General features: G+C 48.2%; 1 protein-coding gene and 1 pseudogene across 1 annotated transcript; both read left to right on the forward strand.

Annotated features, from left to right (window-relative positions):
- The first annotated feature begins 8,357 nt into the window (after positions 1-8,357).
- On the forward strand, positions 8,358-12,258 carry LOC144156908 (uncharacterized). The gene is made up of 3 exons (XM_077688399.1): positions 8,358-8,375; positions 11,289-11,460; positions 11,811-12,258. The coding sequence occupies exons 1-3, from the start codon at positions 8,358-8,360 to the stop codon at positions 12,035-12,037; spliced, it is 417 nt and encodes a 138-aa protein (XP_077544525.1). The 3' UTR covers positions 12,038-12,258.
- Positions 12,259-18,670: 6,412 nt separating this feature from the next.
- On the forward strand, positions 18,671-19,553 carry LOC144156939 (uncharacterized; annotated as a pseudogene).
- Positions 19,554-22,696: the final 3,143 nt, after the last annotated feature.

The following is a 22,696-nucleotide window of genomic DNA, read 5'->3' on the forward strand; positions in this document are numbered from 1 at the left end:
GATTCCACAATGCCCTGGTACCCAGCATATAGTTATTTCAAGATTTGAGGCATATGCAGACATTAGTACCTTGAAAAGAGCATTTATGACATAGTTTTTAGATGACCTTCCTAATGACAGTGCCTGTACAACGCTTTGAGAGTCTGTGTACACAATGGACTTGGGAATTTTATATTTGATGATGTGGTTTGTAACGAGTAAAATGCCATATGCTTCTGCCGTGTAAATACTGTTATGAAAATTCATTGTTTTGCTTACTCTAAAATTTGGTCCGTGCGCTGCACAAGATACCGTAGAACCAGTTTTCGACGCGTCGCTATAGAATTCTGCGCACCTGTACTTGTCCTGCAGGAAGAGGAAGTGCTGCAGAATTGCATTCTTGGGTACCCTATTTTTTTCTACAAGAGTGAATGACAGGTCGCATGATACAGGACGAAGATGCCATGGTGCGATGAAATTTTGAATGGGTGTCTTGTGCGTGTCTGAAAGAGGGACCGTGAGTGCAGAAGCCTCCTCCCTAACTCTGAGAGAGAAAGGTAAGGAAACGGATGGCCTGTTTAAAAAGAGTTGCAAGTTTGATGTATTGTTCATGATGGGATTAAAAGGATGGTTGGTAAGGGACACAATCTTAGATGCATACAGCAGGTCAACATACTCCCGCTGATGCCCTAGACACCACTTGTCGCACTCGACATGAAGGCTTTCGACAGGGCTAGTGCGGAAAGCGCCGCATGAGAGGCGAAGGCCAAGATGCAGCACTGGGTCGAGCATTCTCAGTGCGGTCTTTGTCGCCGACCCATACACGACACTGCCGTAGTCGAGCCGGGACCCCACCAACGCTGTGTACAGGCGCAGCAGGAGTTGTTTGTCGGCCCCATAAGATTGATGCGAGAGAACCTTAAGAATATTCATTGCCTTTAGGCATTTACATTTGAGCTGTTTGACATGAGGAATGAATGTAAGTTTTTCATCGAATAAAATGCCTAAAAACTTGTGCTCCTTGTTCACAGGAATTGGCACATTCGCAAGAGTGATGTCTGGGTCCGGGTGGACCCCACGCTTCCTGGAGAATACAACACACGAGCTCTTTCCGGAATTAATTTTAAAACCATTCTTGTCTGCCCAACCGGCAAGCTTCTTGACGCCGAGCTGGACTTGACGTTCGCAGATGGACATATTACATGATTTAAAAGATATCTGCACATCATCTACATACATAGAGTAAGAAATTGTAGGCGGCAGTGCCTTCCCAAGGGAGTTCATTTTTACTATGAAGAGAGTGCAGCTTAGAACTCCGCCTTGCGGCACGCCATTTTCTTGCACGTGTACCTTTGACAGTGCAGAACCAACTCTGACGCGAAAGGTTCTCTCCGACAAATAGCTAGCAAGGGTGTTAAACATATTACCAGAAAAACCGAATGACTTCAGGTCAGTAAGAATCCCATAACGCCAAGCGGTGTCATAGGCCTTTTCTAGGTCGAAAAACACAGTTAAACAGAACTGTTTATGCACGAAGGCATCCTTAATATACGACTCTAGTGTCACAAGTTGATCATTCGTGGATCGCCCCGCCCTGAAGCCTGCCTGGCAGCTCTCGAGAAGGCCGTTATACTCCAAAAAGTACACGAGCCTCCGGTTTATCATCTTCTCGAGAAGCTTGCACAGGCAGCTGGTCAGGGCAATGGGTCGATAGCTAGCGGGAGAAGAAGGGTCCTTCCCTTCTTTCAAGAATGCTACAACTATGGCATCCCTCCAAGACTTTGGAATGTGCCCCGAAAGCCATATCTTGTTGAAAAGGTGAAGAAGTGTTACAAGAGTGTCTGTGTGTAAGTTCTGTATCATTGTATATGTAATGTTGTCTGGGCCTGGAGCTGAGGGTTCACACGTGCTCAGAGCAGCCCTCAGCTCATGTAGTGAAAACAGGGAGTTGTACGAAGTCTGTGATTTGTTGTTGTCGTGTAGGGACTTCTTTTCACAACAGGCTTTATGTTTCAGGGAAGTGTTCGTGTAGTGTGCTGAACTGGACACGTGTTGAAAGTGTTGTGCGAGTGTGTCAGCCTGGTCTTCCAGAGTGTCCCCTGTTGTACTGACCAGGGGCAGGCTGTGTGTCTGTTGTCCTTTGAGTTTGCGTATACGTGTCCATACTTTCCGTGTGTCTGTGTAGGAGTTTATTGATGTTATGAATGTACGCCAACTCTCTCGTTTTGCCTCACGGCGCACACGTTTTCCTAATGCCTTGGCCCGTTTGAACAAGAGGAGGTTTCCCGACGTGGGGTACCGACGAAGGATACCCCACGCCTTGTTCTGGGCCTCTCGCGCCCGCCTACAGTCCTCATTCCACCACGGCCTCCGCTGGTTGCGCGGGGCACCAGAGACGTGGGGAATGGACTTTTCGGCGGCGTCGAGGATGTGCGCCGTGAGGAGTTGGGTAGCTTCTTCAACGTGTAGGTGTCCTATGGATGTGTGGTGTAGTTTGGATGTCTCTGTGAATGTATTCCAGTTAGCTCGTGCTTCATTGAACCTATTATGGGAAGATGAACTGCTTGGGCCTTTATCTATATATGTAAGTGAGGTGGGGAAGTGGTCACTGCCATATGGGTCAGTTCCCACACCCCACTCGAGAAGAGGAAAGAGAACTGCGGAGCCAATCGCCAAGTCAAGACATGAGTATGTGTTGTGTCCTATGTTATGGTATGTAGGCTGTTTACTGTTGAAAAGGCATGCTCCTGAAGATGTAAGGAATTTCTCTATGAGGCGACCTCGGGCATCCGTGCGAGAAGAGCCCCAAAGAGTGTTGTGAGCATTAAGGTCGCCTGTCAGGATGTATGGTTCGGGCAGCTGGTCAACCAGCGCCTCGAAGTCAGAGCTTAAAAGTGAAACATCAGGTGGAATGTACATGGAGCATACCGTTATCAACCTATTAAATATTATCGTTCGAATTGCCACAGCCTCCAGGATAGTGTTCAAGGTGACAGGGTGGCATGCTAAGGATTTGCGGGCGATTATGGCCACACCGCCAGAAGAGTGTGTGCAGCCAACCCTGTCCTTTCTGTATACCAGGTAACTATTCAAGAAATTTGTGTTCTTGGAATTCAGGTGTGTTTCCTGAACACACATTACACTTGGCTGATTAGCATGCAGAATCTCATAGACGTCGTCAAGATTATTTAGAAGGCCTCTGCAGTTCCATTGAACGATATTTTCTCTTCCCATTATTATGTATTAGAGCTACTGGAGTGTGACTATTTATGTAGGGTCTTTCGGGGCTTGGATTCTTGGACGGGGTTTTTTTACCTCCTCTGGAGGTTTAGATGGGGGGACCCGTTCCTTCCGCTGCGAAGCAGACAGGAAGGGTCCCACATCCATGTCATCATCTGATTTGGAAGGGGTACCCGGCGTACCGGACCCCCCGGACCTGGCACCCTTTGCGGTGCCCTTCGTTTTGGCCGCGACCGCCGAGGGCGTCAGGAGCGCCCCGGGTGGCACAGGCGGTGCGGCGGAGGTGGGAACTGCTGCGGTTTCCTCCAGCTCCATCTCCTCCGGGCCCTCGCATGTGCTTCGGGCCGGTGGAGAGGAGGAAACAGAGGGTGCAGCAGCATCCCCAACGGACGTGGATGCCACCACAGCCGCTGCTGACTTAGCAGGCGGTGCGGTGGCGGGTTGGGCTGCCAGAGGCAACCCAGGGGGGGGGGGCGGGGGCGGGACCAAGTCCGACTCGCGGTACTGGGTCCCCGCAGAAACCAGGCGCCGCTCCGCCCCCCGGCGAGCTGCGTCGGCGTACCTCCCCAGAGGGAAAGAGGCGAACGTCTTCCGCGCCTCTGGGAAGGTGATGTTTTCAGTGACCTTGATGTTAATGATTTTCTTTTCTAATTGAAACTTTTCACAGCTGCGGGACCATGCTGCGTGCGGCCCCTGACAGTTTGCACAGGTGAAGGTAGTAGAGTCACAGTTTTCAGTAGGGTGGTCATGTGCGGCGCATTTCGCGCAGGTCGTTTTGCCGCGACAAGAAGTTGTAGCGTGCCCGAATCGCTGGCACTTGTAGCAGCGGCGCGGGTTAGGTATGTACGGACGTACACCACACCTAATGAAGCCAGCATTGATGTGCTCAGGAAGTTTTGATTTGTTGAATGTCAGGATTATATGCTTTGTGGGGATTTCCTTATTGTCTCGTCTGATGGTGATACGCCTCACTGCAGTTACACCCTGATCTTTCAGGCCTTCCAACAGATCAGCTTCGGTCTCATTCAACAAATCGGTCTCCGAGATCACACCCTGAGAGCTGTTGAGGCTACGATGGGGAGTGACTCGGATGGCCAGATCTGCCATGCAGGTTTGCGACAGGAGGTTAGTGGCTTGTTGCTGCGTCTTGACATTGACAAGGACTTCTCCGGTACGGAGTTTCTTAGCATCGAACCATTTTCCGAGGATGCCTTCCAGGAACTTAGTGATCAGGAATACGGACATTGAAGAAACGGGGTTTGTTTTGTCAACTGCCTCGATAACCAAGAATCGAGGATAGTTGTCAGGTTTTGGACTGTGGATTGTTGGAAGGGATGGAAAAGAAACTTCGGTGTGGCCCCTTTTCGGGGGCCGATCACGTCTAGGGGGGGGGGGGTTTGATTTATCCATATGGCATAGGAAAAAGCAGGGAGACGGGGGTACTTTCTTCTTTGACCTTACCCTGGTAGTCAAAGAGGTCCCGGAGCTCCCTGCCTGGTGAACAGACAGGGAGCCCATCCGCCGGAGCTTGACCTGGGCTCCGACGGCCACCGTTCGTGGTTTCTAACCCTCCACCTATAAACACATCGCCACGGTTGGATCCAGCTTATGTTTGGGGGCTCGGGGTCCGCGGTATCGCCAGTACCGTCACCAAGATTACTCAAGTTGCCCCGTGCGGGGAGCACTCAAGTGATACGATCAAACGGAATGGAGGCCCCACTGCAATTGCCCAGTTATGCTTTTTTTTGCGGTGGTTTAGGTCGGTGGCTGTCAATTGCACAAACAAGATCCTGTGATGTCTGGAAAGTGTGTATAAAACTTCCACTGCTGTACACATTTTCTGTACTACCTTATTTGTTTGAAGTTTACAATAAAATTGATGTCATTTGTTTTTTGGGCAAAAAAGTCTCTTTAATGAACAAATCTTGTATTTTTTCGTCGTAGCCTCTGTAACAGCTTGCCTACTGTGCCCCTAAACAGTGGTCGCTAAATAACTGCCCACTGGCCAGCCAGCTTGAGGGGCTTGTAACGATTTACTAGTATTTTTCATGGCCAACATAAATTTCAAGGAATCCACGGTAGTACACTCCAGGGCAGCGCAAGTCTCACAAGAAGTATGACAGCAGGACTGGACACTGTAACACAACTAACAGGCTTCATAGGTGGAAACCAGAAGCCCACCCACACAATGCCATGCAATAAGCCAATGCAGTGAGTCTGTAGTATTAAGAGCGTAGGTTTTCATTGATTGTTATGCGAGGCATTCAACGTGTGGATTGAATAGTGAGGTCTAGCTGGCAAGTTTGGGCACAAAATACTCACTTTTGTGATTCAGACAGCTCCCAAAGGCCTATCTAGATGTCTTTGTTTTTTTTTGCAAAAAAAAGTGCAAGCTTACAGTTGGGGATGTTGAAAACATTGTTTAGCTCCTCCAGCAATCGTGCGAGCCTGAGGTAACCGTACCTATAGGTGGTCCTGATGTTTGCTAGCTCCCTCAGCAAGCACATGATTGCAGCGACTGAGAAAGATGGTGACCAAAGGGAGAAGAGAGGGTGGTTCCTGAACAAACAGCCCTTGATCATCAAAACAGCAGAAAAGAGCGCTGACGACTCAGAGTCCTCGGCTGGGGTGTCAAAATACCTTCTGGCCTACGTGTACAGTGCATTCACAAACTTTTAAAAAATTTTGCGATTACACACACTCCCTCCATGGAAGGGGTTTGTTTCTGGCAAGGTGGTTGAGTTGAAATTTGTGATTAGTAACAACATCAACTCGCCATTCATCTTTTTCATTTAGCATGCTTCTGAGCTTCACTTTAAAAACCCTGCTTTTTCTAATTTACGTATCAATGGATTGATTATGCAATATTCTCTTATTTACCTCTGTTCAAATAAAACTCTGTTATACCTTAAACGCTGCTGTGACTATGCAGGTGTAACATTCCTCAATGGTGTTCCGTGGGGTACATTAAGCTCAGTATTAATAAACTTAAAACCAGGGTAAGTGAATATAAATTTTTGTAAGCATTCTAACTGTCTACCAATACTTTGGGGGTAACTCAACTAGGCTCACCCTTTTTCCCATGCCTTTATTATTGTTGTGCTCTACAAACTCATTCCCAGCTGTAACATGCCTGCTGAATTTAGGGCCCAAACCATTCTTTTGCTATTTCACAGGATTGCAGCTGATTGAAACATTGCTTTTGTTTAGTTTTAGCCTATGATTTCCAACAGGCCACTTAACTACTCTCAAAACCATGTTAAAACATTAATTGCTATTTATAACAAACAGTATTATTACATTTTACATAAAATATTTTGTTGTAACCTGACTTGACGTTTTTGTACACAGCCAGCCTGGTTCATATTTATCTAGGTATGAAGGATATCTACACAACAAATGCCTTACTGCAATACATTCACATGCCTGTTTTACAGCTAATCAGCAGTGACAGAAGCCACACGTTTTGGCTTTCCAGCAGAGCTTTGGTGTCAACAAAAAAGGAATCTTTCTTGGCTTCTCTGCAGAGCTTTGCACTCAGGCGAAAAGATCACTTGGTGGTTTGGCTTTCCTGCAGGACTGTAGTGTAGTGCTAGAAGGCATCACTTGCTTATTTGGCATTTTTTCTGCATATTGTGCCAGAAACCCTGGTGTTTTGTTTGGAAAATGAACTTCACACCACATACTGTGCAGAGAAAGTAGAGCTACTCACTGACTTTTTTCACAGCCACCTAAGTTTGGTATAATCACTTGTCATTGACAAACACCATGTTTGCTTTCGGTCGGAGAGTTGGTTTATATTTTAGGGAAAAATACAGCGACAATAACAGTACTGAAGTACAAGGAAAGGTGCTGTGATTAACAGGGTCCATGTGTTCACACTTTTTTGTCCAGTTTCTTTCCTGTGTTTTTTCATAAAGACTTGCTACAGTGCCTGATCAAGCCTGTTTTTGTGTAACATAAATGTCAACAGCGAAGCTCTAATCAATGCTCACATGCTGCCCATTGACACCAAAGCAGAAGTATGTTCATTGGAGTCATTTTATTGTTGAAGCCTTCCACGATACATACAGCTTTCAGCTGTACTGCAATATTTACAAACACCAACAAAGACATTCACGTCCACATAGGTGTCCTTGGCTCCAGTTCCTGCACAAGGTATTAAGTACTCTCGGGAGAGGGTAATGTCAAGCTGTACAAGAACCATTCCCTCGTAGATGTGCTCCATAAACTGTTTTTTAGGCTTGTTAGCTTAAAAAATAGTTTCAGTGTCCCCCTTTTTTTTTCAAGCTAATGATCACCACCCCAGAATGTGCATTCTAGCAGTTGGGCTCTGCTGGGTCTGCATCGTTGCAAACAAAATATGGGACTCTGCATATTCACTTAAGCAATTAGCCGAAACAGTTTTTTACACAGCACAGAGTTAAAAAGCAATAGAACATAAAATATCTCCTTGCAATTAGAAACTTTTACTGTTCACCCCCCTCCCCCAAGCACACAGCAGACAATTACCAGCTGTGAACACAAAAAATAATGTTGAGTTGAATTCCACAGGGGGCTCCAGATGGGTACATTGATGTCACAGTCAATCAGAATTCGTGAATCCACTGTAAGCCTTCGAGAGAAGCTCTCACCATTACTGGCCATCCAACTGAGTGGGCATGAAAGTATTGTGGTTGGTTACGCTGACTTCCAAGCCAAACACAAGAGTAAACAAGAAACTAGCCTACCAAAACACATACCGTATAAACCGGATTATAGGTCGACCCGGTATATAGGTCGACCCCCTACCTTGAGGTGGGAAAAGTTGACAAAAAAAATATTCGGCACAGAAGCGCACTTACAATGTCTATATTTATTTTCGATGCCCGTCCGTCACTGGCACTCACTATGCCTGCCGAAGTCACTCGTCCGAGCTCTCAGAGTCGTCCAAGGATGACTGCTTCGCACTGTCATCTTCCATGCCATCAGGCGCGTTGCTGATGGAGCACTTCCTGAACGCTCGTGTAACCATGTCGACGGGCAGCGACTGCCCAGAGAAGGACACCCAGCTTGACACGGTCGCAACCGGCCCATATAGGTCTTTTTGTTGTCGCTGGCTATCCACTCATTGTGCAGTTCACGGAGCCCGTCCGCGCATGGCCTCCGGAGTGATCGTGAGTGAAGTTCCCGGACGACGTTCCCATACGAAGTCTGCCACTTTGTTCTTCAACTTGGGGTGCACCGCTTGACGTCCACAGAATGATCCGACGCGCACAGCTTAGCTTTCTGGCTCCGCCAGTACCGCACACTTTTCTCCGAAACGCCTAACTGGCGTTGCGCCGCCTCTTCCCATTCTGCTCGGTGACTCAATCGCCGTCAGCTTAAACGCCGCGGTGAACTGGCGTCGACTGCCGCCACTCATCTCGAAACAAAGACGTACAGAAATGTACGCACGCACGCACAATAAACGAGTAAAAGACGAAAAACTAGAGAAAAGCGAAATCAAATAAAGGCCTGATAGTGCGAGAGAGCAGTCCGACACGAATGGCAAAGGCGACGGACTGCGCTTGCACATTGTTGCCAGACAACGATTTACATTCTGCCAATGACCGGTATATAAGACGAGGGGTGACTTTCGTGCGGATTTTTTTGGAAAAAAACTCGACGTATATTCCGGTTTATACGGTAATCAGAACAGATGCAGGATGAAGTTTTGTTGACTAACCGGGTTGAAGAAGGCAGAAGGCAGTGGGGCAAAGGTTAGGGAAATAAAATCCATGCGGTAATTGTGAATGAAGTTATGAGACGCTGCCAGACGATCAGCTGGTGAGGAGGAAGGGCTATCCTATCTATCCCTTGCAACCTCTTTACTACAATTGAGCAGATAACAAGCTTTCATTAAACTTGCTAGCTGGCAGTTCCACGTACCCTATGTAGAAAATTCCAAGGTAGACACAACATTGTTTTCTGTGCTGCCTACAGATTGCTTAGAAATCGCAGCTCATTTGAGGTCTTGCCTATCATGAAAGCACAATAGTATTATTCGAAGCAACAAATTCGAAAAACATAGATGAACAACAAGTGTCTCTTGTTTACCTTGAGCACACCAAACTTGAAAGCACTATTTAACACAAGTGTCAAGCTTGGCACAAACGGCGATCTTATCGGCTTGACTTCTCCCAAACTTGCACATGTGGAGCTTGAGCCTCCTTGCACAGGAAGCCAGTCAGTGAACGGCTGGTTTCAGCGATAGCTTGAGTACCTATGCTGCCCACGGACGGGCAGCTGCTGGGCTCTCCCATTCACCAGGCCACCCACATGAGTGGAGCTACGCTCCCTGCTGATTTCTTGCACTGCCCCGCGAGAAAAATTGCAGAACAGGCTACATGCGAGGACGGATTGCGTTCGACGGTGCCCTACGCTACCTGACGATACTTGATTCGTGCCCACACTAACGCCGCTGACACTGCGTCGCTCGCGTTATCGTGTCATCAAAGTTAGCTACCTCGTTAGTCACGGCGCGAAGCGCTGGAAAACTGATCCGCACGTTTTACGCCAGAATCAAAATACAAGGCTTGGAATGCAAGTAGCGATCGGAACAAGTAGACAACGAATGCAGGAGCATAAAGCCGATGGCACACGAACTGCAAGACAATATGAAGCTAGCAACACATTTAACGGCAACAATTTGCACGGAAAAAAGCGTGGCGAAGCAGCTTGCCAAAATAGGATGCGTTAGGCTTACCAAAACTAGCAGCAGCAAGTTCACGAAAGATAGTCAATAAATAATTGCAAACAATCCTCCCAACAAGAAAAAAGCGCCGCGAGGCAGCCGCTGTGCAAGGCGATAAGGACGTAACGTTGCGCAGGCTTGCGGTTGGAGCCACGGCCGGAATCCCACACGGCGCACACATGCACACGCCGTCAAACAAGTCAAACAACGTCCTCAATTGTGCAAAAAAAAAGGGACGTCACAGGAAGTCACGTAACTAGTTTAGTTTGACCTCACTTCTGCGGGGCAGGAGCCACCGCGAGGGGGCTAGATCTCGGGGCACGAGACACCCAAAAAGTAAAATCGAAGTCGGCCCAGGCGTCACTGCACCACGTGACCCCACCGCGCCGCCGCTGTATGGGCCACCACACACTCTTCAATTTCGTCTGCTCAAAACTGCTCTGCGGCCCGTTGTCGCGAAGGCTGCTATATATTGTTTTTTTTCCCCATGGCTTTTGTCTTTCGCACTTACGCGGCACTCCTGCCCGCACGCGAACATGAGATCGCCGAGCAGACAAATGCAGGAAGGACGGGGAAAAGCTACCGCCAACCAAACACGAGAGATGCGCCGGAGTCGGAGACCGCCGCTAGAGCGAACTAGTATTCTAGTTCACTCTACCGCCGCCGCAGCCGCCGGCCCAGCCGACCATGGAGGGCCGACTCCGGCGGCTGAGAAAGGGAAACGACGGAGGGAGCGGCTTCAGAGGAGCTGGGCTTGCGAAGGCTAGCTGCGTGACGTCATGCCGTCTCCTAACTTTTACTTCCTCCATGAGCCTGAAGCCGTGGCGCTCGTCGCAGGCCGCAGGCGTGGCAGCCATCTTAGAATAAGCAAAGTCGTCGCACGCGCGCGAGAGGGCGCCCGCATCGCCCCGCCGCGCTAATGGAGAGGGCCGCGACGGTGGAGAGAGAAATCCGCCGTTTCGCTCATTGGAGTGCGCGCCACGTGACCCCTACGTCACGGTTTCTCTCCGGCGCACCGCCTCCGATGGGAGATCGGAGCTTCTGCTCGCGGCGAGCTACAAACCCTCCGACGCTTGGCGGCGGAGGCGGCGGGATTTCTTAGGCTCGTCTGGCAACAAGTTGGAACTGAAGTTTTACGCACTTTCTTTTTATTGCTTATGATAAATATTTTTATGAATTTCATGGTTTCTTTTTATGTTGTATTTGTAATTAGGATGTATCTCTTAATACAGCGTTTACCATCTACGATGAGCGTGGCGTAATCACCGTCATCGTCATGACTATCACTTCATCGCTCCGTGCTCTGCCTTGCTCGCGCCACTCCCGCTGCTCGCAGCTCTTTCTCCGTCTATAGTCAGCGCGCGATGTCGAAGTTGGGGGAAGACTATCTCTGGTGGAAGTATTTCCAGTTCTCTGGGACCCCGGCAACGTAGACTACAACAAAACCAGCATCAAAAACGGCATCTGGAAACAGATAGCTGACGAGATGGCCCTCCGCCACCCGGAGTTCGCGCCGTACACAGTGGGTGAGTAGCACGTTTTTCTCATTGCAAGCGTTGACGGCTAGTTCTTGGTTCATTGCGGAGTGTCGTTCGGTGACCAAATGATAGGGGAGCCAAACATCTGCATATCAGATGTAAACGCCAAAGCGCGTCTTCCTTACGACTGTTGTGGATTTGCAACGCCTAAAAATGCAAGTGATTACAATAATCGACGCTCAAAACTGTGATCGGGCACTTTATTTCAGGCTGTGAAGTAAATCTATGATCGCAGACTTAAACGCTGCAACAATTGTGTACGACGTCTCAACAGTAAATCTTGCATCGCTGGGTATTCGTGAGCAAGTGCGCTCAAGCTTTTTTTTTTTTTTTTTCAGATGGTTTAAAATCGTTCTTGCAGAACAAGCGGCGGACGTACCGCGAGGGGCGGAAAAAAGCCGTCCACACGAAAAGTGGGCAGCCAGCTGACGACGTTTACGTCGGGAAATGGAAATTTTTTGGAGCCCTCAAGTTCCTGGATGGCGCAACACAAGCCACGGACAGCCACTCCGTGAGCGAGGACTTTGGACTTTCAGAGATGGTGAGAATTTGTGTACTGACGTAGTTTTGTCTTCACGAGGCAGTAGTATTCCATGAATAATCATAATTTGCGCGCCCCTCACCCTCTCCAACATTCTTTGCTCTACTTGAATCATTTTAAAATGTAATTGGTATTCAAAATGCGTGCGTAAACGTAAACTTTGTTTAACATGCAAACTGGTTTGTTTGTCACAGTGTGCATAGCTGGCATTAACCTAGCATAATATAACAAGAGACAGATGTCACAGTGTGCCAGTAAATCATTTTATTGTGGCACATATCACTCAGGTGCAGTACATAGATTTTTTACTGTAATAAAACTAAAAAGGCACAATTAAAAAAAAAAGGCGAAATACAGAGTATGGCACAGCAGTACTTTCATACTCTCTGTGCGACATGTAAAGCAGTGCAAGTGCGCAAAGTGGGCCCAGAGTGTAGCTACAAGTCATCCATATGTGTACATGCATGTTCCAGTAGTCCATTCTGCTACCGTACAGTTTGAGAAAAATACATTTGTGCTTGAGTCACTCTAGACGTGGTGCAGTGTTACTGCAGCTCGTGAGGGCATTCTTAGCATCCATGTTGTAATTATGGCTTGTTGCAGAAATCGAGGGGTTGTTGCAATGAAATTCAGCGTTTTGTTTGGAGCGTTGTCTATCATCTTCATGGTTTATTTAAGAGTTAGTTTGCTGCAGATGTTGTGGGTCTTGGGGGGAAGTTGAACTTTTCACTTTTGGTGTATCAAAACTCACACAGAGCAAGCAGGTAGATGTAGAAGAGACATATATACCGTAGTATAGCTGACTGTTATGACAGGTAACGTAAACATAGGCGGCTAGTTAACCCATTTACATTGCACGTCAGACAGCACCAGCACACAAGACAACATTCGACGGTACAGTATAGCTACAAAGTCATCATGTATCAATAATGGCTTCATGTGCGCTAAGTGGTAGACATGTTAATTAGTTTGATATAAAAAACACATCAAGGAATCGTGCATTATTAAGCCAGGCCAATGCTACTTTTTCTAGTTTCGGTTCTATTATTGCGCGCCTAGAGGCAGTGGCGCTGGGGAAACACTCCTCCTCTAATTTTTTTATTTCCGCTTCTCTCCGGCGCGACTGGGGGCGCGCATGCGCGATAACGGTCACTGCAGTTGCTGCTTCCGCGCGGCGAGCAGCGAGGCCGACCGTGGGCCGGCGCGCGTCTCATGTAGTGGGCGATTTCTCGTATGTGCTCGATGTGCTCCCTCGGACATTACGGTGCTGCAAAAGGGGTCCCAAGAACACCAGGATTAATCGTAACGCGAAAACTCTTTGAGTGCTGTTAGCAAAAGGTGAGAACGTCGTTCGTATGCCGTACGTGAAACTGAGCTGAAGGATAGGACTTGTGTCGTCACTTGTGTCGTGCGTGTGCTGTGCTTGAAGACAGACAACCTTGTCTGTGTTGTATTGGTCATCGGTGTTTCTCGCCGCACGTCGCGTTCGAGCACGTAACGCGAATAAAGTGTTTAAGTGATATTCGAGGTGGCGTCGTTACTGCTCAAGCGGCGTGGCTTCGTGCCGTCGGAGCGAGGCTTGCTGCCCGTTGGAGGCAGCGGGGTGGCGGCGGCGGTTGCCGGGTGGCAATGGGGGGGACACGGGGAGGGGGAAGGAATCCAACCGGCATGAGAGGGGAGAGCATTACCTCTCCCCCACGCAAGCTGCGCGCCTTCGCATTGTTGCCATGGCAATTATAACGCCTTCAAGGCCAACATGGCGGTGGCGTTGCTAGTGCAACAACAACGCAGTAATGTTTCCGCAGGCTCACCAGGGGAGAATATGCCGCATGAGTCACAATTAGCCCGGACGCTGGGTTGAAGGCTAAGAGTCCGCCCCCTGATTAAGCTGTGGCTCCTGTTTCGTACTTTTTATCACAGTCTGGTGAGGGGACCGCTGCTGAGAATCACCCCCCGAGCCCAGTTCCCAGCCCTGCCGCAACAAGCCACAGTGAGCGGGATGAGCCCCCTGCAAAGAGGGGGAGGTCAGGCGGCCAGAAACGAGCTGCTGAGCTCCTTGAGCTGCGTACAGCAGCACTCGCAAAAATGGCGCAGTGCATGGATGCTCCCATGCCTGCACCCGACGACTGTTCGGCGTTTGGTGCAGTAGTCGCCGGTCACATCCGGCAAATGACAGGGCCTCAGCGTGCTGAATGCCAAGCCGCAATTATGGCACTCATCTCAGAACGACTGCAGCGCTACCAATAAAAATGTGCAATGAACACCACCGTACAGCTTCACCATTTCTCACATTTCAGGGCCAGGCTAACACTTGGGCCGAGTTACTTTCTTTTTGTAGCCACTAACATCCACCCCAGCACGCGCATCCTGCCAGGACACTGCACCATCCCCAGAAAAGTAGTCACTGAGCCGTTCCCGCACTGCGACGGCTACTGCCCCCGACCGGACCTTGGAATGCTTGAGGGGAAAGAATGTGCGGCTGCCAGTGTTACTCTCGCTTTCGAGTGGCTCACACTGCTCGCCTTTCAGCATGTTGTGCAAGACGCAAGCTGCTTGCACCATTTTCTTCACCCTTGCGGGTTTGGAATGCACTGTCGTCAAAAGAAACCGGAACCGGTGCGCCAAGATGCCGAAAGAATTTTCGGAAACTCGACGTGCCCCGGAGAGCCTGAAACAATATGCATACAGGTGCTTTAGGTAACGCTTCCTAACAGAGGGAAAGAACGTACCGGTAGTTGAAGATCCTTTGTGGAGGTGCCAGCTCTTGCCCCGGATACGGCTTCATTAGATTTGGAGATAATGGGAATGCATCATCTCCCACTATTACGGGAGTGAGCTGGAGGCCTGAGGCTATGGCCATGGTTTCGGGCAGGTGCGCCTTGTTGTGAGTGATGGCCTTCTGGAGTGGAGTCTTTTGCCACACGGATCCGTCACCCTTTGATCCAGGAGTTCCAACGTCAATGTATGCAAACTTGCATTCTGAATCCGCTAGTGCAAACAAGATTATGCTGAAGGTTTTCTTGTAGTTAAAATATAAAGACCCTGATTTGGCTGGTTTAACAATGTTGACGTGCTTCCCGTAGATAGCTCCCACGCAGTTGGGAAACTGCCAGCGTTTCTCAAAACCGTTGGCAAGGGCAAACCAGTCTTCCTTATTTTTCGGCGCTTGAATCATTTCATTCTTCAATTCCTCGTAAATGACTGCGCAAGTCTTGTGTATAATGTCATTTACAGAACTGTGCCCGACACGGAACTACCGACTGAGTGAATACTTGCTTTCCCCTGGAAAAAAAAAAGATTGTGAGGTGTAACGCCTGGTTTATTTCAGTAAACTTCTGACAATTGCAGTACACCACAAATGTTAGCATTACAACAGATAGCAACCATTCGTAGTGCATCAGAATATATCAAATCAGCTTCACAATTAACCTCCATGCCAAAAATGAACATCGATAATACCAACACTACACTTTGTTACACCACTTCCCAGGCAGTTTGATATCAAGCACTTCGACATTTATTTTATTACATGCATTCTGTTGTCACCACAAAAAAAAAAAAAAAAATTCGGAAAACATCATACTGTACGGTTTGCGATGTACGCACCGATTCGTTTTACGCAGTAACACTGCCCCGAGTGTATTAACCGGAATACGATTGCCATTTGGATATATGTTGAATTTCCTGCCGGTCACCGCGCTGACAAGCTATGAAATCGTAAAGAAATGTACGTACCGGACGCCAGGTAGCGAAGAGTAAGTTGCAGACGAGTGGCCGGGCTTATGGGGCGCCGCATGTTTCTGTTCTGTTTCTGTAGCCGGGATTCAGTACGCGCCAACAGCTGCAGAAACACGTCGTGGGACACTCGCAGCAACCGTTTATATTCACCAGGGTCACGTTCCAACTTCTTGTACAACAGATGTTGTACACCGAGAGATTTTTCTTCCATCCACGATTTCACCCAACACGATCGCTGCTTCCGCCGGTCCATAAAGTTGTCGTCGTCAGTTTCTTCTAGAGCTGCAGCCATTGCGGCGTACCGACGTTTCATGGAGGCGTCCATGTTGTGCGTCGGCGACAGCGGAGAGCGTGCAGAGCGTCGCTTGTCAACACTGATATCCGTCCCTCGATCGCGTCCGCCGTGTGAGCGAAGGAGCTGGTCGAGCGGAGGTGCGCCGTCGGTGACGTCACCACCTCCCTCAGATTTCTCCGCTGAAACGCTCCGTCGTGTGAATACCCCTTAAAAGGCTGCGTTTTAGCGGACCGTGCTCCTCGCTCCGCTAGCCCGCTTAGCCGCTAAGCGAAGAGCGCATGCGCAGTCGCACTCCCGCTCCGCTTAGCTGCTGAGCGGAGCGTAAAAACACCAAACTAAAACATTGCCTGTCGTGGAGAAGCATTGCTTTACAAGAATTGCAATGGTTGCTAGCTAGTTGTTTAATGGTTCTTCAAAAACCAATTCCTGCGTGGCTGAAGGAGGCGAGACAGGAGGGTGCCCGAAACCTGTACTCAGTTTCACAACTGAACGTTGCGGTCGGTTTAGAACCTGCCACCTACGCTTGAAAGATCATGCACTCCTCCGTCTAACGACGATGATGGTTTAAAGCAAAGCTTTCTCGTGTGGGTTTCCTTGGTTGCCTTTTGGATTTCAACTTTGACTAGTTGAGTTTCGAATTTGACCAGCATGTAGTTTGGTCTTTTGATCGCAGCGTCTTTGACTTCGACCATTTCCCATTCGAATTCACACGAAGAAAGCTTTGCGTTCAACCATCGTAATCATTAGACGGAGGGCTAGGTGATTTTGCTGTTTAATTTTTAACTTCCATGCCCCGTCTCCAAATCTAAACTTTTTCCAGCGTGTCGGAAATGTGTCTGCGCTGGAGGACTCGGGCTGATACACCCATATTAGAGGCAACTAATCCCGCGTTTTTGGTTTCTTCACAAGGCTATACGCGGTTTCACAGGCGCCGCGCCACCAGGGTGCGCTAGCGCGCCAGTGACCGGAAGCGCCCCTAGCAAACATTCGGTCTCTCCCGAACTGGGCATTTTGCTGCTGTGTAGGGACGCGGTCTTCGCGGTTTCAACATGCTTTCTTGTCGCGAATCAACTTCGAAGTCCACGCAACGTGGCTCGTGCTGCTGTGTTCCAGGTTGTAGCCTACGATCGGGTACAAACCTTTTGTCTCAGATAAGAACGTTCAGGTTCCCCACTGAAGCTGTAACTCGGGCTGAACTCGGTGCGACGAGACAACTGGGCACCGACGAAAAGCTCGCATATTTGTTCTGCCCACTTCATTCAAGGTAAATATTTTCCGCTTGTTTCATTAGACGAACAGGCATAGTCTGAGAGTAGTCTTTTCATCTGCTCAGCATCCAAAGAAAGTGTTCACACGCGTGTTGCGAGCGTCTACTCTCCGAGATAACAGTTTTGGCTGCTGCGTAGTTCGTATCTAGTGAGCATAGCTCGTGCTTCGCGTAACCTAGTTCTAGACATCTCATAACGGCTTTATAACGTCCCTGTGCACACTTTTTCATGGTCTGCTGAGCGGTGATGATAGCGGTGTGGAGCATAACGAGAGCACTGTTCGGAGCCAGCCGGCGGTCGTAACGGGCTCACTGCTCTGTCGAGAACCAGCCAGCAGCCTAGATGTTACGGGTGTGAAGCTGCAGCGCTGACAAACGCTGTGATGTTGACCGCAGGCTCACGCTACAGTTGTAAAAAACATGATACGGCGATGCTGACGCTACAGGTCAGAATAACGCGAAATGGAGCGCAGCGTCAGGCTTTTGTAAAGAGACCCGCCGCGGTGGCGCAGTGCCCGAGGCGTTGTGCTGCTGAGCCCGAGGAAGCGGCCTCGATTCCCGGCCGCGGCTTTTCTGATGGAGATGAAAACCAAAAAGCCCGTGTGTTCGAGATTTCGACGCACGCTAAAGATCCCAAGGTGGTCTAAATTAATCCGGAGCGCCCCACTACGGCACGCCTACTAACCTGTGTAGTTTCGGCGTGTTAAATACCGCAATTATTCCGTCTTTTGTAACGAGTCTTCGTTTGCACAGTCACTCAGCTGGATCTTCAGAAAAAAATGGATTCTTGACTTTTCACTGCTAATTTTAGTCCCTAGCGTTGTCGCATGTGCCTAAAGACGAAAAATTCCGCAATGGCATTCACACTCATGCCCGTATTTAGTTTTTTTCTGCCTGTTGATTTTCAAAAGTCAAATTGTGGTTGTCAACATATTCAGTGCTGATAGACTTAACAAGTTTGATGCGTATCGATTTTCAGGCCAGCCATCCTCGGACCCTACACAGCCAGATCACATTCCAAGTGTGTTCCCTTACAGGGTGCATGGCAACTTGGAACAAAAGCTGACGAGATTCAACCGTGCACTAAAAAAGCAGCGGCTCGAACCTGCTCTGTGACCCCGGATCACCTCCCGATGACAGTGCTGACCAGGAAACCACAAAGAGAACGTCGGATGCTGCCACAGAAACGACTCTTTCTGCGCAAGATATCCAGGATAAGCTTGCAGAAAACGAAATGCTTCAGAAGCGCATCGTTTAATTGGAGCAGGAGCTAGCAGAGGCCAACCACAAAATTGCCATACTTGAAACCAGACAGGAAGAACCACTTGATCTTCCGAAGGTAACTGAGGACATCGTGATGAAGTCTGACAAGACTGTCAAGTTCCACACGGGGCTGGTTTCCAAAGTGATGTTCACTGTGTTGCTTCAGTTAGTGCTGCCTATCTGGACACCCACTGCGAAGACACGCCTGAGCCCACAGCAGCAATTTATAATGGTGCTGATGCGGCTGCGTCTGGGCCTGCTTACGAAGGATTTGGCAGGGCGATTTGGCATTTCGGCAGGCAGCGTAAGAGAAGTTTTTCATGCGGGGGTTGATGTCCTGGCGGTAAACATGAAAAGTTGTCATTTGGCCATCTCAGAAGGCACTTCGGTCTCACCAGCCAAAAGCGTTTCAAGACCCGTTGTTTGAGAAGGTCAGAGGAATTATTGACTGCACTGAAATATTTATTCAAAGGCCCACTTACATGACAGCCAGAAGCCAAACATACTCCAACTACAAGCATCATAACACAGTGAAGCTGCTGGTTGTTGTATCACCATCAGGAGCAATTTCGTTTGTGTCAAAGGCTTGGGGCGGCAGAGTGTCAGACAAGAAGCTGACCTTGCATAGTGGGCTGCTCGACAAGGTAGAAGAAGGAGATGTGTTTTTGGTTGACGAAGGTTCAGATGTGAAGAGATGCTTGGAGCTCGTGGTGCAGTATGTAATGCCGTCCATGACGAAAAAGCGCAAACAGCTGCCAGGTGGGGAAGTAACTGCTTCAAGGAAACTGTCGAGTGTGAGAATACATGTTGAGATAGCCATACAGAGGCTCAAAGTATTCAGAATCTTCCAGACTGTGTTGCCCATCAGCTTCATTAAGAAAGTCGGTGATGGAAATTGTGCAACTATTGACAAGCTGGTAGTGGTGTGCAGTGGACTGGTGAACTTGCAAACACCCATCATAAATGATGAGCAGTGAACTCAGCAGAGTTGGCTGTGCGTGGTGCTCTAAAGAGTGAAAACATTTTTGCCGTTGCATGAATAGTGTTTGCACTTTTTTTTTGTGGCACAAGGATAAATGTTGCGCTAGTTGGCACGCCAAGGTTATTCATTTTTTGCTAAGTCATGTTTGCTTAATAGTCCTTTTTTTTCTGTATCGCCTGTAGTGTTTTACAGTTTGTGCGTTTACGCCACCTACCAGTTTTGACTTCTTTAGTGTAGCTAGAAATAATTGGTTTGCTATCTTCTGCCCTAGTATTCATTTCTTATTGACTGCTTGATGGGTGTTTTAGTTTATTTAGACAAGTCCTGTTTGCATTTCTACTGAGTGCCCATGTTTGTCACAAGCATCTACTTAAAGGCTGATGCAATGTTTTGCACAAGGAGAAATGTTTTGCTATTTCGCACCTAAAGCTTCTCTTTTTATTGTTAAATGTCTGCTTAACAGGCTAGTTTTTTTAGGTATTGCCTGTAAAGCTTTAGAGGATGTGCATTTATACCACGTGTGAGCTTTCGACTTTTTTAGCGTAGCTACGAAGAACTCTCTCGCTGTTTCTGCCTTAATTTTTTTTGGTGTTGATGGGCGGTTTATTTCAGTTTGGCAATTCCTGTGTGCATTGCTATGGTTGTGCATTTTTATAACATGCATGCACTTAAAGGTTGATGCAATGGTTTTTTCTTGTACGTTCAGTGCTGAGCAGTTTGTGTGGGTATGTAGCATTTTTTGCAATTTCTGCATTTATTTCAAATTTTTTTCATTTGCTTATTTTTAAATTAAACTGTGTGTGGCGTGTTGTATATAATGTTCTTTTTTTTCATTCGCCTTCACAATTATGAGAAGGGCAGTGATCAATTTCCCCCCAAGATAAACGTATTCATCTGAAACTGCTTTGTTGGGCAAGAAAACGTTTTATTGCTCATTCAGTCCACCGTCAAACCAGCGAAATCATTAGCGTACTGTACTTAGTTGTGCAGGCTGAGTGGTGCATTCTTTTTATTTGCCTCTCAATATTTGGCAAAACTTCAATCCATGTTAGCCTGGCTGGCATCCTGGCATGCAGTGCACAACCAGGACTTTGGCGTGCGTTTGAGCTTGATGCATAATAAATGAAATGTGGCAAGACACGACGAGCACTCAACAACTCTGCCCGTCCGAGCACCATGGCAGGGGCAGGTTGTTCGTGCGCATTCCATTTGCTTTGCAATTCGTGAAGACTGCAGTTCGGGGGATATGTAGCTGAAGAAGAAACGTTCTGCTTTCACTTCAACTGCTGCCCAAAAAACTTCGTCGAAGGCTATGAGCTCAACTGTGAGAGACACTCCGGTAAACACGACGAAGTATGATCGACGGAGGCCAGTTACGGCCATTTGTGCCTGCACCTGGGTGTAGTACGAGTGTTCACGCTTAAGCTGTAAGCTGTCATTAAGGTAGGCTGGGTGCTTTTTAGTGTTAGTGAGGGAAACACATTTTACCGATGCAGGACATTTGACTTCCAGCGCTGCCTTTGCACAGCATTCACAAGAAAGAATGGCATCTGGAGATGCAGCAAGAAAAGGTAGCCTTTCCATAACAAACAACCCGCAGTCATTCATCTGCAAATCTGTGTGTCTTTTAGATTCGCTGGCAATGAATGCGGCCTTAGCATTTGGCTCCATTTCAGAGCCGTACCGAAGGTCCGCGAGACGAGGTGTCTTTATGTAGCCCATAATTTCTGCTACGAGCCCATCAGCACCAGTTCGGCATGCAGCTACACGGTGGAGCACTGAAGCTGTTATTCTTCCTTGGCGTTCTTGCAGCCATCTCGGTGAGCTAGACTGCCCCCTGGTGTTTAACTTAATTTCGTCACATTGCTCAGAAGTCAGTTGGACTTCCTTTGCTGCTTCCAAGCTGACGTTTGCGTAAAAACCAAGTCGCAGTGGTGAAGACTCCGGAGGCTGTTCTTGTCGCTGGGGTTGCTCAGCAGCTGCTTCTGGTGCAGAATCCGTCTCTTCACTGTGCGTGATCGCGCTCAGAAGAAGTGTCTTTGGGGCAGTTACCTGGGAGAAAACAAGGAAAAAAATATACTGCCAACGTACTGCGTCCCACACTTAATGCTCACGCACTTCCTAGTAACAACTAGCCCGTAAAGTTGTTCCTGATCACCAGGAAAACTTTTAAAAGTAAGGGACAAGTGACAACTTCTGAAAGAAAAAGAAGTCTAAAGAAACTTACCTTGACTTGACGCAAAAAGCTTCGAACTTGATCGTTCGACAATTCTGGAATTGTCTCTTGAGGCCTAGCAACTTGTTCGGGGACTGGCTGTCCAACCTTTGGCTTGAAGAAAATCATGTCGCTGATTGGTGCTTCCTGCATACAATTTTCGAATTAGTTTTGGTGTAGACAATGACAACGAAAACAAAAGCCTCATGCCGTCAGTGCCTTACTCTGCTTGTTTTCGGTACTTCAATCCACCTGCATGCTTTTTCAGTTGGGGACTCGGTGTTAAGCCCATGCGCTGCACTTGCTTGAACGTAGAAAAGAAGGGCAGCCACATGAGTGCAGCATTCCCCAAGCCTGGAACATAGAATGCCAACAACACGCAGGATGTCAACAAAGTGCACCAAAAAGACAAATTTTAGGTTCCACAAAAGTATTTTAAACAACAAATTACATGCAGCTACATTGGGTAGCTATGAATTGTGTATGCTGATGACACTTTCAATATTATTAGAACACAACAGTTGAACAAAGGTAACTAGTAACTGGTGCCACAGCAGTTCCATTAAAGGGGTCCTGAAATACCTTCCGCCGATGCGTGGATGTACATGTAACCAAATAAAGCAATGTATTAGAAATCTCCTCCCGCAAGAATTTTGTTGAAGCGATGAGTATTAGCTGAAAAATCGCAAATCAAAAACCGCGCATTATCGTCGCGCCGCGTTCCCTCCTCCTTTCAACTTACTCTCCGCTGTTGACGGCGAGCGAGCCTTCCCTCCCGTGATGCTGCGCTCCTCGGCGGTGACGTACTTCCGCTATTGCGCTGCTCACACAGCCGTCTGCTACGGGCAAGCTTTGTTGACACCATGAATCCCACACTCCGCTCAAGGCTGGAAAAGCGAACGAAAAATCTGGCCCCATGTGTG

This window comes from Haemaphysalis longicornis, unplaced genomic scaffold, assembly GCF_048455015.1.
Source record: "Haemaphysalis longicornis isolate Haplotype H1 unplaced genomic scaffold, Haemaphysalis longicornis Haplotype H1 scaffold_1, whole genome shotgun sequence".
NCBI lineage: Eukaryota > Metazoa > Arthropoda > Arachnida > Ixodida > Ixodidae > Haemaphysalis > Haemaphysalis longicornis.

Bases quoted from the DNA above. Each gene is read 5' to 3' on its own strand.
- LOC144156908 (XM_077688399.1), top strand. The intron at 11,461-11,810 runs GTGAGTAGCACG...TTTTTTTTTCAG, and splicing joins GTTCGCGCCGTACACAGTGG to ATGGTTTAAAATCGTTCTTG.